General features: G+C 41.1%; 2 protein-coding genes across 3 annotated transcripts in view; both read left to right on the forward strand.

The window, feature by feature from the left end:
- LOC120743359 (olfactomedin-4-like) overlaps positions 1–16,735 on the forward strand; it is a 57,013-nt gene extending 40,278 nt beyond the window's left edge. Inside the window, exons 1-7 of one of the 2 annotated variants that reach the window (XM_040046986.1) lie at positions 13,538–13,674; positions 13,799–13,921; positions 13,990–14,208; positions 14,452–14,605; positions 15,211–15,438; positions 15,992–16,160; positions 16,240–16,735. In XM_040046986.1, the coding sequence (XP_039902920.1) occupies positions 13,621–13,674; positions 13,799–13,921; positions 13,990–14,208; positions 14,452–14,605; positions 15,211–15,438; positions 15,992–16,160; positions 16,240–16,675 (1,383 nt within the window). In that variant the 5' untranslated portion in view covers positions 13,538–13,620 and the 3' untranslated portion in view covers positions 16,676–16,735. Of the gene's footprint in view, positions 1–13,537; positions 13,675–13,798; positions 13,922–13,989; positions 14,209–14,451; positions 14,606–15,210; positions 15,439–15,991; positions 16,161–16,239 lie in introns of those variants that run through there. The other variant, XM_040046987.1, reaches the window with a different exon arrangement.
- On the forward strand, positions 5,036–8,857 carry LOC120743356 (olfactomedin-4-like). Its single transcript, XM_040046983.1, has 8 exons — positions 5,036–5,426; positions 6,137–6,262; positions 6,348–6,464; positions 6,529–6,747; positions 6,991–7,144; positions 7,238–7,465; positions 8,063–8,231; positions 8,363–8,857. The coding sequence occupies exons 1-8, from the start codon at positions 5,337–5,339 to the stop codon at positions 8,796–8,798; spliced, it is 1,539 nt and encodes a 512-aa protein (XP_039902917.1). The 5' UTR covers positions 5,036–5,336; the 3' UTR covers positions 8,799–8,857.
- Positions 16,736–18,053: the final 1,318 nt, after the last annotated feature.

The raw sequence follows: 18,053 nt of genomic DNA on the forward strand, positions 1-18,053 counted from the left end.
AGGATGCCTCTCTATGGTGCACGAGTAAAAGTTCCTGAACACCTTGGAGGGCAGTTGGAAGTCTCTCAAGCGTCTGAGGTGGTAGAGACGCTGACGGGCCTTTTTCACCACGGTGTTGATGTGACAGGACCATGACAGGTCCTGCGTGATGTGAACTCCGAGGTATTTGAAGCTGTCCACTCTCTCCACTGGGCACTCGTTGATGACAGGGGTCTGGTAGTTCCTCTCCTGCTTAGTGCTGAAGTCCACTATCAGCTCCTTTGTCTTACTGACGTTTAGAAGGAGGTTGTTCCTCTGGCACCAGTTCTCCAGATTCCTAATCTCCTTCAGGTAGGCCGTCTTGTTGTTATCAGAGATCAGGCCCACCACGACGGTGTCGTCAGCAAACTTGATGATGGTGGTGGAGCTGGTAGTGGCCACACAGTCATATGTGTACAGAGAGTACAGCAGGGGGCTCAGAACACACCCCTGGGGAGCTCCAGTGCTGAGAGTGGTGGAGGCTGAGACATGTCCACCCATCCTTACTGCCTGTGGTCTGCCAGTTAGGAAGTTGGAGATCCACTGACACATAGATGAGCTGAGTCCCAGATGCTCCAGCTTGGTGGTGAGTGTGGAGGGAATTATGGTATTAAATGCAGAGCTATAGTCTATGAAGAGCATTTTAACATAATTCCCCCTTCTAGTGTCCAAGTGAGTGAGTGATGTGTGGAGGAGATGAGAGATGGCATCGTCTGTGGAACGATTTGGACGGTAAGCAAACTGTAGTGGGTCCAGTGTGTCTGGTAGTGAAGAAATGATGAAGTCTCTGACCAGGCGTTCAAAACACTTCATCACTACTGAGGTGAGGGCTACAGGGCGATAGTCATTGAGAGAAGCAGGGTGGGGTTTCTTCGGGACAGGAACAATGATGGACTCTTTGAAGCATGTGGGGATCACCGACTGAGATAAAGAGATGTTGAATATCTCAGTGAACACAGGAGCTAGCTGGTATGCGCAGTCTCTGAGGATACGACCTGGGATGCCGTCTGGGCCTGCTGCTTTCCTGGTGTTCACTCTCTTGAAGGCTCTCCTTACTTCATGCTCGGAGATGACAAGCACGTTTCCGGTGCTGGCAGTATCTTCCTGTCTGCAGCCGTTAGCGCCGCTAGCACTAGCATTGTTGGAGTCCTTAGCTGCAGCCTCGAAGCGAGCATAGAAAGTGTTCAGCTCGTCTGCCAGAGTCACGGCCGCGTTCGTCATACCGGTTGTTGGTGCTTTATAGTCCGTTATTGTCCTTAGTCCCCGCCATAGGCTCCTAGAGTCACTCTGTTGGAGTTGTGACTCTAGTTTCCTCCCGTAGCGCTGCTTCGCCTCTTTCACCGCCCTCCGCACGTTATATGACGCGGCTTTGTACGGGTCCATGTCCCCCGTCGTGAGTCCCGTGTTGTAGGCAGCGGTGCGGGATCTCAGAGCGTCGCGGATGGTTTTATCCACCCACGGCTTCTGGTTGGAAAACGTTGTGATAGTCTTTGTCTCCACGGTATCATCCGCTAGTTTCCCGATGAATCCCACAACTGCTTCCGTAAACACGTTGACATCATCATCGGAGCTGTTTCTGAACATGCCCCAGTCTGCGTCATCGAGTGCGTCCTTTAACGCAGCCACCGATTGATCAGTCCAGCGCGCGATCTTCCTCTGAACCGGAACTTCCTGTTTCAGCCTTTGTTTGTATTTTGGCATGAGGAAGATGGCGGCGTGATCGGATTTGCCAAACGGAGGGCGGGATTGTGCCTTGTAGCCGTCCTTGACCGTAGTGTAGCAGTGGTCCAGTGTCCTTTCACCTCTGGTGGGGCAGGTGATGTGTTGATAAAAGTTCGGCGCTGCGCGTTTGAGGTTGGCACTATTAAAGTCCCCCGTCACAATAAGCGCAGCGTCCCGGTGTTGTGTCTGGTGCTGTGTGAGTGCCTCATGCAGCTCGCATAAGGCGGTGACCGTGTCCGCTTGTGGTGGAATATAAATGGCACTTACAATGACCGATGTAAATTCCCGAGGTAGATAAAAAGGACGACACATGATGGACAGTAGTTCCAGATTTGGTGTGCAGGAGCGTGTGAGAGGAACAACGTTCGCACTGTTGCACCAGTTGTTGTTCACCATTAAACACACGCCGCCTCCCCTTGACTTCCCCGAGTCCCGTGTCCTGTCCATGCGGTGAACCGAGAAGAACTCGGCCGGCTGGATGGCGTGGTCCGGCACCGCTGGGTTCAGCCATGTCTCGGTGAAGCAGAGGAGATTGCAGTCCCGAATGTCTCTCTGGAACTTTATCCTGGCCCTGAGGTCATCAAGCTTGTTCTCCAGTGACTGGACGTTGGTGAGCAGGATGCTAGGCAGAGGTGTGCGGTGTGCACGAGCTCTCAGCCTGTTCCTGACGCCGGCTCGCTTCCCTCTAGGCCGCCGCTGCTTCCCTTTGTTCTCCCTCAAGATCTCACTCGGCCAGCTCGGATCCGGAGTTAAAAACTTCGAATTGTGAGTACACTGTATACCAATAGAAACAAGAGTGTCACTGTCATACCTAATGTACCCAATGGTGATGATTTTGCCGATTTAGAAACGCTGAAAACTAACTTAAAAAACAAAGACAAAGAAAATGTGGTCGGAGCAGTCGTGACGGCAGCCGACCTCACCGGCGCCATCTTGGATATTTACGTAACTTTAATGATATTCTAGAAGAACAGAACAAAACTGTAAAATGCACAGTAAAATACTTTTATATTAGGATTTTCCTACAGCACACCCATACCCGCGACCTTGTGGTTGTTAGTTCACATTCATTGGCCAGATGCTTAGTGTCATGTTATTATGTGTCCCAACATCCAATGGCATGTCACATTGTTTTCATGGCCACACCCTCACCCCAGGTGCAGTGGCCTATTTCTGTTCAGGAATGTTGTGAATACTTTGAGATTCATATTAATTGCAATTCCTACCTCTACATTAGTGATACGCGAATCATGAACGAATCGTTCAATACTCGAGAATCACTTTACTGACTCATGAATCATGATTCACAAGCCCAACTGACTCACTGACTCATCCCTGTTGCTGTTAGCAGCAATGTATCTAGGTTATAATTAAAATTGTGGAGAAAAACACAACATCCAGTATCATAACAAAAAAATTTCTGCTCTGAACTGGAAGAAAAAACCCTGAGTAGAAGCTCACATCAAGAAAATAGCTCCTCGGTTCACAGTAGCATCGCTTTGCTAACATACTAACAGCACATTTGAGCTACTCACCCCCTCCCTCCTGTGCTGAATCATAGAGCGAACGAATCACTCACTCACTCACTAACCCCCTCCCTCCTGTTCTGAATCATAGAGCGAACGAATCACTCACTCACTCACTAACCCCCTCCCTCCTGTGCTGAATTGTAAGCGTGAGCGAATCACTCAGGACTCGCTCACCCCCTCCCTCCTGTGCTGAATCATAGAGCGAACGAATCACTCACTCACTAACCCCCTCCCTCCTGTGCTGAATCGTAAGCGAATCACTCAGGACTCACTCACCCCCTCCCTCCTGGCTCACAGCTTCTTCTTCCTCTTGGTTGGCAACCAATGTTAAGGCACATTACCGCCCCCTGGCTCACAGCTCAGTGGACATTTAGATGAGAAAATATATATTTAACACATTTGAGGAAAATACTAATAAAATAAAAAATAAAAATATATTAAAATAAAATAAAAATAAATAAATGTTTATTAAGCAATTTTGATAGGAAATTGCTTAATTTTAGAAATGTTTTTGCTCTTTTTTGCTCTATAAAATAGTTGTTTTCTTTTAGAATCATTCATCTTCACATTTTTTGCACTCTCTGGTCGACTGACTCAGTGAATCAAATGACTCACAAAATCCGATTCACTTTGGTGAGTGACTCATTAAAACTCGATTCAGTAAATAGAACCAAATTTACCATCACTACTCTACATTTATTTTTTAAAATATATAATTAGCACAGCGTGGCCGTGCAATGTTTTATATGTTTTTTTTAGTTTTTATTCCTATTAATTATATTTTCACTTGTTACCTCTGAATTATTGAAATTACTCCTTTAATTATTGATTATTCTCATTCATTTTTGATCATTTTATATATTTTTCCATAGTATTACATTTGAATTTAACAGATCATTCTCTCACATAACAGACAAATATTTGGGAAATTATGATACATTTCTGAATGTATTTTTACAATCGAAATATGCATATGTACAAAAAATATATATTTAAAAAACAAGTAAATTGTGTTTTACTATATTTTCAGTACACTGCTACATTCTTGTCTGAAAAGATCTTAAAGGTTTATTTTGTCACACAGAAAGTAGTAATAAGAGTAATATTAAAACTAAGTAGCTGCCACGATTGTTGGAAACTGGAATTGGCTGGGCCGCGCTATGAGTTCTGGGATAGGTTGGGCCACGAAGGATACACCCGAAATGAGGGACACATCTGTCGGCTGCATTTGTAGTATCCTTCGAATTGGGACAGCCTTTGTCCCCTGGCTGTGACTTAATCGGTCTACAAATGCAGCAGGATGCAGCCTAGGAATTGAGACACGGCGATAGCGTCGGTATGTTACGTTTTGGGAAGAGAATGTGTTGCTTTAAAATCTTTCAGTCTTTCTCCAGTTGACTCATTTCTGTTTGCTGGTTTTTGTCAATAATTATAAAAGACAACATATGAGAATGGAGACCTCAAACGTTTACCAGATATGTTTATCGATATTTCATATATAAAAAAGGAAAAACATGATACATTTTTTCAAAACTATACAAATTGTTTTCCTCACATCCTAAATGTTATTGGGTGGTGAGTTAATCAACCAATAAAAATACATTACAATTCAAATCAGTTAAATTAAACTGAACTGAGCAAGTGTACAGGATATCACCAATTCCAGTTGTGTAGCACGAGTAACGATAACAACTGCAAAATTTGAACACTTATGTGAGGGACCAAGCAGCCAAAGCAAAGAGGACACAGGCAAAAAATATCTTCGAAAAAGGGTTTTCTTTATTTTAACCCTCAAAAAGTCCAAAATTAACAAAATTCAAAACCATACTTAGCAGGCCCATAAAACAGGTCAACTAAATATAACTCTACAAAAAGTAATTTCCAAAAACTTAAACAACAAAGTGAGACACAACTTAACTCACAAACTGACCTAATTACAAAGACACATGAGGGTAGCTTTTATAATGATTTGAACACAATTAGGGGGAAAACAAAAACACACACTAATATTAACTAAGCACAGAATAACCTAACTAAACCTAAAACACCCCTGCTCCTGGTAAGCCCATGGTTGGTCCTGCTGAGCAGGCATTTTGTCCCCAGAGTCCTCAGCCACACCTTTTGCCCAGACAGGAAACAGCCACCGCCCAAACCCAGGTAACTCAAAGAAAGAGAAACATAATTAATATAACAAAACATTTTAGGAAAACCACACAATGTTACTATGTGCGCGCCTCATAATACCAGTGTTAGGTTTAACCAAATGATTAATGAAGAAAACTGCAAAGCAAACTAATAAAGTGAAAAATGGACTAATTTACCCCTGTGTGGCTGATGCCATCACAACTTAACAGGCACAAAAACCACGTGGTGGTGACTAAAACATAGCATGGATAGCAACCTCTAGAGTTAAAAATTAATTGTGAATGGTATAATTGGACATGACATGATTTTTCTTTCTGTGGTATTTTTTGCACTCATGTAGAATTTTCACTTCCTGTTCCTGAAACCTGTTACTACATTTTCCATTGAGAGATGCTGCATATGAAATGTCCTTAAAATCCTCAAAAAAAGGTGCATGAATCAGTTGTTTGGATTATCTTTGTATATTCCACGTATTCCAAGTTGTATTATCAGATGCACAGGAATGTGCTTATTCAGTTAAGGTGTAATAGTTTTCTGCATTTTTTTTATTGTTGCTTTTATTCCACTGTGTTGCAGTATCTGTAGTAACAGTGTGTTTTTCTTTTTTCCTCTTTGTGGCTATTGTTTCTTGTTTAAGTTGTTCTCTTTCTCTCTTTGTGTCGTGCTTTCTCTCGCTTTCGTTCTGTGTCTGTGATTGTCAACATTTTTTATTTCTTCTCTAGACGTTCGCACGATTCCTCACAAGTTTGATGTTGCTGCTTCAGTCAGACACAAAATTTTCTCTCTGGTCCAACATGAGGCTGTATGTGATCATTCCACTGTGTGCTCTGCTCACCGTCACCAAGCAGGTAAGAAACACTGAAGCCTCAGGTCACATAGAAATCTTTTTAAAACTTTAGTACAATTCATAATACACCACCCTTACATTTTCAGGAGCAAACAGAGTGTACATGTGAGCTGAATAACTCAGAGAGAATATTCCCACATGAAAAACTCAGAAAAGTTGAAAGCAGTACATCAGACTGCAAAAGCAACATCATCCCACAGAAGGTAAGTTACCCTGCGACTCATAGTGTCATACTGTTTGTTTGTTTAACCACTGCTGTCTCTGCAGTCTGTGGAGCTGAAGAGTCTACTGCAGGGGTTGGAGCAACGTCTTACCCAGCTGAGCAAAGATGTGCTGATCCTGGAAAAGGAGGATGACAGAGGGCTGTATGGCGTTCTCAGCCTGTATCTTATAGAGAATGAAATGAATGAGATCAAGCAGCTGATTGACAAGCTCAACAGCACCACCCAGGAACACCAGATCCTCACTGCTAGTGCCACTCGCCAGGTACATTCACAACCACATGCTGCAAAACGCTGACATCACCCTGAAGTGTACATCTACTATTGTGTTTTCACTATTCTATATTATAGATGGTGTTAACAGAACAGTGACATTTAATTCTGTTAAACATATTCTGTATATTCATTGTTTTGAGTGCCCTTTTGTTGATTTGTGGAGTATCAAGCCATGTTAAGAAATACATTTTTCTCTGTTTGGCTCCACATTTGAATGTCTTCTTTCTCTCAGCTGGAGATCATGAAAACAGAAATGAAAGCGCTGGAGAAGTTCGACACCATGCAGGTGATAAAGGGACGACAAACCATCCAGGTTCTAAGGACAGACCTGGACAGTTGCAAAAAGGAAGTGAAGGCACTCACCCAGCTTCCACAGCTTCCACAGGGTGAGTTATGCCTCACTTGCGATTGTTAAGAGGTTGAAACCTCTATAGGACTAGTATGGCTCACAGTTAATACACACTTTAATTTTCCTTCAGGTACTTGTCCTCGCAGCCGGCTTGTTAGTGTTACCGGGCCAGTGTTCTACACAGAAGGAGAGTATCCCGGCTTGTATTCTTATGGAGCCTGGGGCTGTGATCCCAAACCAGAGAAAGGGAAAGAGAACTGGTATTGGTTGGTGATGATGACTTCCAACAACAGATACTCCAACTACATTCGTTTTTACTCCAGCCTGAACTCTCTCATTAGGGGGGTGAGCGCCCCAGGTAAGGAACTGCTGTGTAGTGTCAAACGTGCCAGTCGTCCCTTTGAAGTGGCCGATGACAGGATCGAATTCCTTTGAGATTTTTTAAAGACAATGAAGACCTGTTTTCCTTTAACTTGTGTTACTGAAAATAAATGAGAATGACAGTGACTGCAGAGCTTCACAAATGTTGAAGTCCGGTGATACAGATCATTAGAAAGTTAACATGCACTGTAATTTAACAACAACAACAACAACAACAAAAAACTGACTAAAGTAGCATTGGGTGCAGTTTCTAGCAAATATTACGTTTAAATAAACTGTGAATATTCTTTGAAATAAATGTTTGCAAGAAAGAAATAACTTCACCTGCACTGGAAGACTTCCTAGGAGATACTCTAGTAAATAGTTCTCATAAGAGAATGATTTAAGTCATTACCTGATAAAGTTCTATTAAACAATGTTATGTATTGATGCTTTACTAACTGTGCATATTTTAATGTGTCATACTGTGTAGATCTAAACTGCTTATTCGTTCTCTAAAAACACAACCACTGATACTTAAATTTGAGTTTCCCCATCACACTGCTTCTTCTCCTTTCACTTCTTTTTCTGCCAGGAAATGTCTATATCCACACCTCTAACCCAACTACCAACACCATCCAGGGTCCAAATAATGTTCTGTATGGAGGGGCTTTGTATTACAACTGTTACAACCGAGATGCTGTTTGTCGTTTCAACCTCACCACCAAACACGTTACTACCTTAGAACTACACCAAGGCACTAGGTTTTTTTCCACAACTTTTTTTGAGCTCATTACTGCAAGAATATGAAACATAACTATGATGGAAACATTCATTTATGAATAAGAATTGCTTTTTAAGTGTAAAACATTCACTGTTGTCCTCTGTTAACCAGATATAACTCAAAGGCTAACTTCTGCCACCTTGAGGAGTGTTACCCATACACTGATCTGGATCTTGCAACAGATGAATCTGGTGTCTGGGTGGTCTTCACCACCTCCCTGGACTTTGGCAACATGATCCTGTCCAAGGTGGAGGAGGGTGAACCACCTGCACTTGAAAAGACCTGGCAAACGTCAGTGTACAAGCAGGCGGTGACCAACACCTTCATGGCGTGCAGTGTTCTCTACGCCACACGTTACGTCAACCAAGAGCTCGAGGAGATCTTTTACTCATTCAATACCGTGACAGGGAAGGAGCGGTTCAACCTAGGCATCTTCATCAGCAAGATTTCTCCCAACATTCAAGCCCTGAACTACAGCCCTGTGGACCAGACACTACATGTCTACTCTGACTCCAACATGGTTTACTATAAAGTGATTTTTGAGTAAATTCATAAAAGACTTGATTCAAATAACTGCTCCAGTAAAATAAATATTTATGAAGGTCAAAAAAAAGGGCTGAAAAACCTTCATATATGGGGTAACTTTTAAGGTTAATTTTCATAGTAATGGTCAGTGTTTAATAATTTGCTAATTTTATTAGTTAGTTTGCTAATTTTTTTGTTTTTGTCTTTTACTGACTTAAGAGATTTTTTTTAATGACATCTTTAACTGACTTTATATAAAAGTTAAAAAAAAATTCTAATGAGAGTCAATATTTTTGTGTTTGAGGTGACAAATACTTTTGTGTTTTTGCCCCCTAACATTCTAATGAATTACATTAAACCATTTGCTGAAATGCAATATTGCCAAATTTATCTAAGCTGTATTTGATTTAAACCAGGGGTCTCGTAACCCCAGGCCTTGAGGGCCGGTGTCCTGCAGGTTGTAGATCTCACCGTGGGTCAACACACCTGAAATAGTTCATTACCAGGCCTCTGGAGAACTTCAAGACATGCTGAGGAGGTAATTTAGCCATTTAAATCAGCTTTGTTGGATCAAGGACACATCTAAAATCTGAGTTCTGGAGTCCGAGACCCCTGCTTTAAACTACTTATTTTGTTACAGCTGTTACAAAATGAATAACTGATCCTTTACCCTCTAAAGTCTAAATCATCTTTGGCGCTGACCACAACAATGGCCCCAAGGCCTAAGAAAAGAGCACTTCTTTGGAAAACATGTTATGAGCTGTGCAGTAGATGTTAGTTTAAATGACCATTTGTGTTGTCCTCTAATTGCCAAGACCTAAGTGAACTACTTTTGAACCAGAACACAAATTAAATCTTCTAATGCACATCTGCACAGCAAATTAATCAAATTTAACATTTCCAATTCAAAATGAAAATATGAACAAAGCATATTGATTATTAAGTCTAAGCATAACTAAGTTTAAGCCCATTCTTTTCTTTTAGTGCTTATATTCCACTAAAATATATCAGTGACCAACTCAGACTTCATTTGAAAATCTAAAAGAAACCTTTTAATTTCTAAAAATGTGTTTGCAATACTTTAAAACATAATCAAACTCTGTGCTAAAGGTATTACCGGAGACTTGGTGTATGTAAAGCAGTTAAAGGGCTTAGAACACAATAAATTCAACCATTGGTAAGACATTGTATGCATAACACAAACCACAATATAAAAATAAAAAATTATTATTGCAGTCTGAGTGCAAAGTGGGCACTTTCTGTTCCTAAAACTTCACTGTTACAGGATCCACAACAAAAATTCTGCACGTAAGTCTCTATGAAGCCTAAAAAAACCAAGGGTACATATTAGTCACCGTCTGCATTTATGCAGGGTCTTATTGCATCATCCAGCCACAGCACTGAGCTATGAATGCTTATTGACTAGCAGACTGTAATAGTGTTAACAGAGTGTTATTACAACAGGTTTAGACTGCTACCTGTACACAAAACTTTATCTCTGGTGATTATTCAATAAATAAAGGTTTAAGAGATGTCTGTATCAAAACAGACAATTATCTTTGTGTTGTCAGATAGACTGTACTTGGTTCTTGACATCCACTGCCTAACATTACTGTTGCTATGTTTGCTTAACCTTCTGTTTATCTGATGTCTTTAATATGGTGGCAAAAAATAGATGGACTGCTTCCAGTTGGAGACCTCAGTCTTGTATGAGGGACAATTTCAAATGGCCGTGAAATACCCATCTTGGAATCTGGATTCATGTTCTTTGTCCACTCTTGTTTGATTCATTTCATTGTGGTTTTCCACCTGTTGTCTTTGTGGTCTCTAGTTTTTGTCAGAGAAGTCGGGAGCTGTGTCTAGCACCTGAGAGCTGTCTGTATCATATTCCACAGAACAAAACTGTGGTATGAACACATTTTTAATTTCTTTAGTAAATTCATGACAGCTTCCTTTGATACATTTTTTAGGGAAGGTCCAAATCACACATGTTACATCATAAATTGTCTACAGCATATTGTGAAAAAGTCCTGGTGTTAAACTGACCTGCCTGCAGTTCGTAATATTATTCAACATGTTCTCATCTCAACACGTAACATACCACAATTTGTCATAGTCGTCGGCATGAGAGCAGGTTGAATCTATAAATGTGTTTTACGTGTGACATGAAGCTCAAATCTGTTCACTTTCAGATCCTGAATCACTTTGGAAAACACTATGTGTATGGTTAAGGTTAGGGTTAGGGCTGGAATGGATGGCTGGAGCCTGTGCTTCAAGTGTGTCTTACCACTGTGTCTTAAGTGGCTTTCTGTTCAGAGCGTTTCATAAGGACAAAAGGGTACCTTTTACGTTACTACAGGGAGTGCAGAATTATTAGGCAAGTTGTATTTTTGAGGAATAATTTTATTAGTGAACAACAACCATGTTCTCAATGAACCCAAAAAACTCATTAATATCAAAGCTGAATGTTTTTGGAAGTAGTTTTTAGTTTGTTTTTAGTTTTAGCTATTTTAGGGGGATATCTGTGTGTGCAGGTGACTATTACTGTGCATAATTATTAGGCAACTTAACAAAAAACAAATATATACCCATTTCAATTATTTATGTTTACCAGTGAAACCAATATAACATCTCCACATTCACACATATACATTTCTGACATTCAAAAACAAAACAAAAACAAATCAGCGACCAATATAGCCACCTTTCTTTGCAAGGACACTCAAAAGCCTGCCATCCATGGATTCTGTCAGTGTTTTGATCTGTTCACCATCAACATTGCGTGCAGCAGCAACCACAGCCTCCCAGACACTGTTCAGAGAGGTGTACTGTTTTCCCTCCTTGTAAATCTCACATTTGATGATGGACCACAGGTTCTCAATGGGGTTCAGATCAGGTGAACAAGGATGGCCATGTCATTAGTTTTTCTTCTTTTATACCCTTTCTTGCCAGCCACGCTGTGGAGTACTTGGACGCGTGTGATGGAGCATTGTCCTGCATGAAAATCATGTTTTTCTTGAAGGATGCAGACTTCTTCCTGTACCACTGCTTGAAGAAGGTGTCTTCAGAAACTGGCAGTAGGACTGGGAGTTGAGCTTGACTCCATCCTCAACCCGAAAAGGCCCCACAAGCTCATCTTTGATGATACCAGCCCAAACCAGTACTCCACCTCCACCTTGCTGGCGTCTGAGTCGGACTGGAGCTCTCTGCCCTTTACCAATCCAGCCACGGGCCCATCCATCTGGCCCATCAAGACTCACTCTCATTTCATCAGTCCATAAACCCTTAGAAAGACCAGTCTTGAGATATTTCTTGGCCCAGTCTTGACGTTTCAGCTTGTGTGTCTTGTCAGTGGTGGTCGTCTTTCAGCCTTTCTTACCTTGGCCATGTCTCTGAGTATTGCACACCTTGTGCTTTTGGGCACTCCAGTGATGTTGCAGCTCTGAAATATGGCCAAACTGGTGGCAAGTGGCATCTTGGCAGCTGCACGCTTGACTTTTCTCAGTTCATGGGCAGTTATTTTGCGCCTTGGTTTTTCCACATGCTTCTTGCGACCCTGTTGACTATTTTGAATGAAACGCTTGATTGTTCGATGATCACGCTTCAGAAGCTTTGCAATTTTGAGACTGCTGCATCCCTCTGCAAGATATCTCACTATTTTTGACTTTTCTGAGCCTGTCAAGTCCTTCTTTTGACCCATTTTGCCAAAGGAAAGGAAGTTGCCTAATAATTATGCACACCTGATATAGGGTGTTGATGTCATTAGACCACACCCCTTCTCATTACAGAGATGCACATCACCTAATATGCTTAATTGGTAGTAGGCTTTCGAGCCTATACAGCTTGGAGTAAGACAACATGCATGAAGAGGATGATGTGGACAAAATACTCATTTGCCTAATAATTCTGCACTCCCTGTATGAGACGCTTAGGGGAGTGACAAAAGTTATGTGTTGGGAAAATTAAATAGATAAAAATAATAAAATAATTTACATTTCTTGAATTTCTTGGACAAATATGTATTGCTGATCTAAGTCTGGTATAGTCTGAGGCATAAATAAATTATGCATTATTTTAGCACAGACTACTCATGTGATACGGTTAAAAGAGCTTAGCGTGCACCAAAATGAGGTAGTGGCTAACACACTGCATGAATAACAAAGACCAGAACGAAATATAAAATTCAAATGGTGCAATTGGACAGTCTCTCGCTATTTTATGACTTGTCTCATTTTCCAGTCACTGCAGGTTTAGCTGTGACTCATACACATTATAAAACAAAAAATGTTCCCAGCATAAACTTTACTGTATGTAGCAAATACAGTAAAGTTATAGTAAGTAAATATATTGTATAAAGTTTATTTTGTATTATGTTTTTTGTTGTGTGTTCTAATAGTGTTTAAGAGTGCATTTGAGCAAACTGTTGCAAAGACTCAGATTGCACTGACAGTTTTAAATCTGCAAAGAAACTTGTTGATGCAGTGGGTTTGCTAAAATATGTGCATGTCAGTAAACACAGAAAAATCATATCTTGAAGAATGCAGTGTTGTGTTTCGTAAGTCATTACTGCCATTGGCTCTGAGAATCCATATTGATTAAATTCGTAGATGATTAAATGTCCTGTGCTGAACAGCAGTGAAAAGGGGAAAACAACTTCAAAAAGTTTTTCTAATTAACAAAAAATGTCACGAAAAACAGTGACAAATGTCACTGAGATGCATGATGCATGAAATACAAACACACCCACATCCATTTCCTCACATACGGAGGTTAGCGGGAATGTTCACAAGCTGCTGCAGCAGTTTACAGATGGTTTTGTTCAGCTCTGCTCTCTGTGATTCACCATGAAGCTGTACGTGATCATTTCACTGTGGGCTCTGCTCACATTCACCCATCAGGTAAGAAATACTGAAGACTTCCTTTAAATGATAAAATATCCATTTTGAATGAAGTGACAAATACCAAATACCACTAAATGCTGATGTTCTGCTTATTTCACTTGAAAATACATTTAAATTTCAGGCTCCTCCACGAGAAAAGTGTGCATGCGAGCTGAATAACTCAGAGAAGGCATTCCCTCATGAAAAACTCAGGATAGTTGAAACCAACGTATCAGACTGCAACAGCAACATCACCCCACGAAAGGTAACTAATCTTTTAAATCTCTCATGCTGTGTGTCTCCATTCCTGGTTAATCACTGCTGCCTCTGCAGACCGTGGAGCTGGAGAGTCTGCTGCTGGGGTTGGAGCGTCGTCTTTCCCAGCTGAACAAAGACGTGCTGATCCTTGAGAAGGAGGATGATGGAGAGCTGTATGGAGTTCTCAGCTTGTATGTTATAGAGAATGAAATGACTGAGATCATGCAGCTGATTGACAAGCTCAACAGCACCACCCAGCAACACCAGATCCTCACTGCTAACGCCACTGAACAGGTAGATTCACAACCACATGCTGCAAAACACTGACATCACTCTAAAGAGTATATTTAGTATTGTTTTTACACTGTCTTGTAAAATCATCATCACAGTTATGTTAGGTTATGTTATGTTATGTTATGGAAACAAAAAGTCTTGAAATTAGGTCAAAAGAGCATTTTGAAAAGTATTTGATATTGATAAGTGTGTTGTATTCATTTTTCTATTTCGTTTGATCTTTTAACATCTGCTGTCTCCAAGCTGGATAACCTGAAAGCAGAGATGCAAGAACTGGAGAAGTTCGACACCATGCAGGTGATAAAGGGACAACAAGTCAACTCTGCTCTGAAGGCAGATCTATTCAAGTGCAACAAAAAAATGAACACTACTGTCACACCCACCGAGCCCCCACAGGGTGAGTCTAACAACCAGGTGGGGTTGGGGGTTGGATGGCTGCTACTGAGGCCCTGAAGGGGTTAATAAACCGTTTTACAGAAGACCAAACATGAACTAAACTGAGCTCAATACAATGAAACTAAAAACCACCAAACAAAGACGAGTTATGAAGGCATTACCAAACTATTTGAAGGCCATTATTGTATAATGTGAAGTATTATTGGCATTTGGTCAACATTTGCCTTATTTACCAAAAACGTATTAAGTACTTTCCAGGATCCTTACTTGTCAGAATCTATTATAAATGTAAATGTGTTAATAATGTCTGTTTAAACCTTTTCCAGTGATTATCTTGATGTTGGCTTGAAAATAAATATCTCCCTCTACTGTTACTGCAGCTTACTGCAACTTCTGCATGCGTGTACATTTCACATTTTGGAGAGGCAAAGCATGAAATGAACCGGCGTGTCTACTCCACGCTTTGTTGTGATATCGGGTTGCCTCGGTATACAAAGTATTCTAGAGACAAGTAGGAGGCCATTTGTCTGACAGCTGGTTGTACTATGCACTGCATCCATAAAAGTAGCAGCAGAAAGAACAACTGTTGCACACTTCTCCCCTCAGGTACCTGTCAACGCAGCCGGCTTCTGAATGTCACTGGACCAAGGGTCTACACAGCAGGAGAATATCCTGGCTCGCACGCTTACGGAGCCTGGGGCCGTGATCCCAGACCAGAGGAAGGCAAAGAGAGCTGGTACTGGCTGGTGATGATGACTTCGAGTAACAGATACTCCAACTATGTTCGTTTTTACAGCAGTCTGAGTTCTCTCATCATTGGAGTGAGCGTCCCAGGTAAGGAACTCCTCTCTTCTTGTGGTTAATTGTCAGAGGTACAATTTATGTAACAAAGCATTTTGGGTTTTATTGCAATCACTTTGAAGTGGTTTGTTGATTTTATGTAAAATCATTCACCCTGCAGGTTTACCAGATTTTGTGGTAAAACTTGAAGGAAAGCATAGAGAATATAAAGTAATTTTATTCGGCATATCCACAATACCTAACTATTTGAGGCATTCAGCTCAACAGTTGTTCAGATCTTTACAAAGATTAATATGCACTTTAATTTGTAAATGAAGACTGAGAGAGACTGATAAGCATTTGGTGGACTAGCAACTACTTGTTGGCGCAGGATAGTATCTTTCTTTTTCACCAACGAGTGCTGGTCCTGCACACGTGCATAGTCAGTTCTGCCTTGGTTCCTTCTGAGACCTACGTTTAGAAAGTCCTTATGAACAATTTTTTGCAGTTCTTTTTTATTAATGACACATTTTTTTTACATACTAGAAATTGTTAAACTATTTTCTCACATTTATTCTTCCTTATCGTTCGTCTTCTTCTTTTTCAGGTAACGTCCAGATCCACTCCTCAAACCCAACTACCAACACCATCCAGGGTCCAAATAATGTTCTGTATGGAGGGGCTTTGTACTACAACTGTTACAACCAAGATTATGTTTGTCGATTCAATCTCACCACTAAAAGTGTCACAACCTTACAACTACCAAAAGGCACCAGGTTTGTCTTGGACCTCATTACTGGATGAAATGCTGAATAACTATGACAGAAACTTTCACTGCTATCCTCTGTTAACCAGGTACAACTCAAAAGGTAACTTCTGCCATCTTGAGGAATGCTACCCATACACTGACCTGGACCTGGCAACAGATGAGTCTGGTGTCTGGGTGGTCTACACCACCACTCAGGACTTTGGCAACTTGGTTCTCTCCAAGCTAGAGGAGGGTGAAACACCAGTGCTTGGAAAGACCTGGCGCACTTCAGTCTACAAACAGTCAGTGACCAACACCTTCATAGCGTGTGGCGTTCTCTATGCAACACGTTACATTAACAGGGAGGTCGAGGAGATCTTTTACTCATTCAACACCGTGACGGGACAGGAGAGGTTCAACATTGGCATCTTCATGAACAAGATGTCTACCAACATTCAAAGCCTAAACTACAGCCCTGTGGACCAGATGCTGCATGCTTACTGTGACTCCAACATGGTTTCTTACAAGGTGCAGTTTGGGTAAATTGATATGTTGATGCTTAAAGCCAATTTTTACATAAATGAAATAAACATTAAAACCTCCCTACTTCCTCCTTGTGATATTTGCCATTTAGGTAAATGGCCTGTATTTGTATAGCGCTTTACTTAGTCCCTAAGGACCCCAAAGCGCTTTACACTACATACAGTCATTCACCCATTCACACACAGGTGATGGCAAGCTACTTTGTAGCCACAGCTGCCCTGGGACGCACAGACAGAGGCGAGGCTGCAGGACACTGGTGCCACCGGGCCCTCTGACCACCACCAGTAGGCAACAGGTGAAATGTCTTGCCCTAGGACACAATGACCGAGACTGTCAGAGCCGGGGCTCGAACCGGCAACCTTCCGATTACAAACAACTGCCAACTCTTGAGCCATGATCACATTTAGGTGGCTGATTCTACAGGAGATATCTGCAAAGCTTTCTCCGATGCATTTACAGTTAAATTTAAATTGTGCAACATTTTAAATTCTCCTTCAAGCATCATAGAAAATTTTCCACATTTTAAAGCTCACAATTTAAGTGCAGACCACTGAAAGTGGAAGAGCTCTTGCAAAGAAGTTGCAGTCTTTGGATCAACCATGAACTCCTCTGTACACCAAAGTATTCTGGAGTTAATAGTGGATCCAATTGTCTGACAGCTGGTGCCCAAATGGGGTCATTCAACGGGAAAATGATGCCACACAGCAGCAAATCTACAACTGAATTATTAAAAAAGCAAAGAAAAAATCAGGGTGTTGCAATGGCACTGTCAGTCCAGCTCTCAACCTAGCTGAGATCCTGTGAGAGCTGTGCATAATAAAAACCTCCATAGCTTAATGAACCAAAGCAATGTTGTAAAGGAGACAAAATTCCTCCATAATGATTTCAGAGACCAGTAAAGTCATACAGAAAGATTACTGCAAGTTATTGCAAGATGGTTCTACAGATTATAAAATTATGGGCTTTATATCTTTTTACACACTGCTTCTACATCTGGCTTAGTTTTTCTTAAATAAATTATATGTCATGTGTTGTTGTTCATCTGAGGTTGTATTTAAATTATTTCCCGGTAAGGAGCAGATGGTTTTGTTATTATTTTCTGACATACGAAACCCTGGAATTGCAATAGGGTTTATGTAGCTACCGCAAGGATTGACGTAAGCACCATGTAGAGTTATTAAACAGGGTTTATTCTGGTCTTGACAACCCGTGAGAACTGCTCACGTCCGAAACAATTAAAAAAAACATCACATCAGAATGCATTCTTGTGCTTTGTTTCAATCAATCAAAAGTCATTAACCACAGAAACAAACATTTCAAATACACAAACCTCGTGAGTTGGCATCCAGGAGGGGGTAACTAGCCTTTTATGGCCTTA

The sequence above is a fragment of the Simochromis diagramma genome, unplaced genomic scaffold, assembly GCF_900408965.1.
Source record: "Simochromis diagramma unplaced genomic scaffold, fSimDia1.1 OVJJ01000106.1, whole genome shotgun sequence".
NCBI classification, from domain to species: domain Eukaryota; kingdom Metazoa; phylum Chordata; class Actinopteri; order Cichliformes; family Cichlidae; genus Simochromis; species Simochromis diagramma.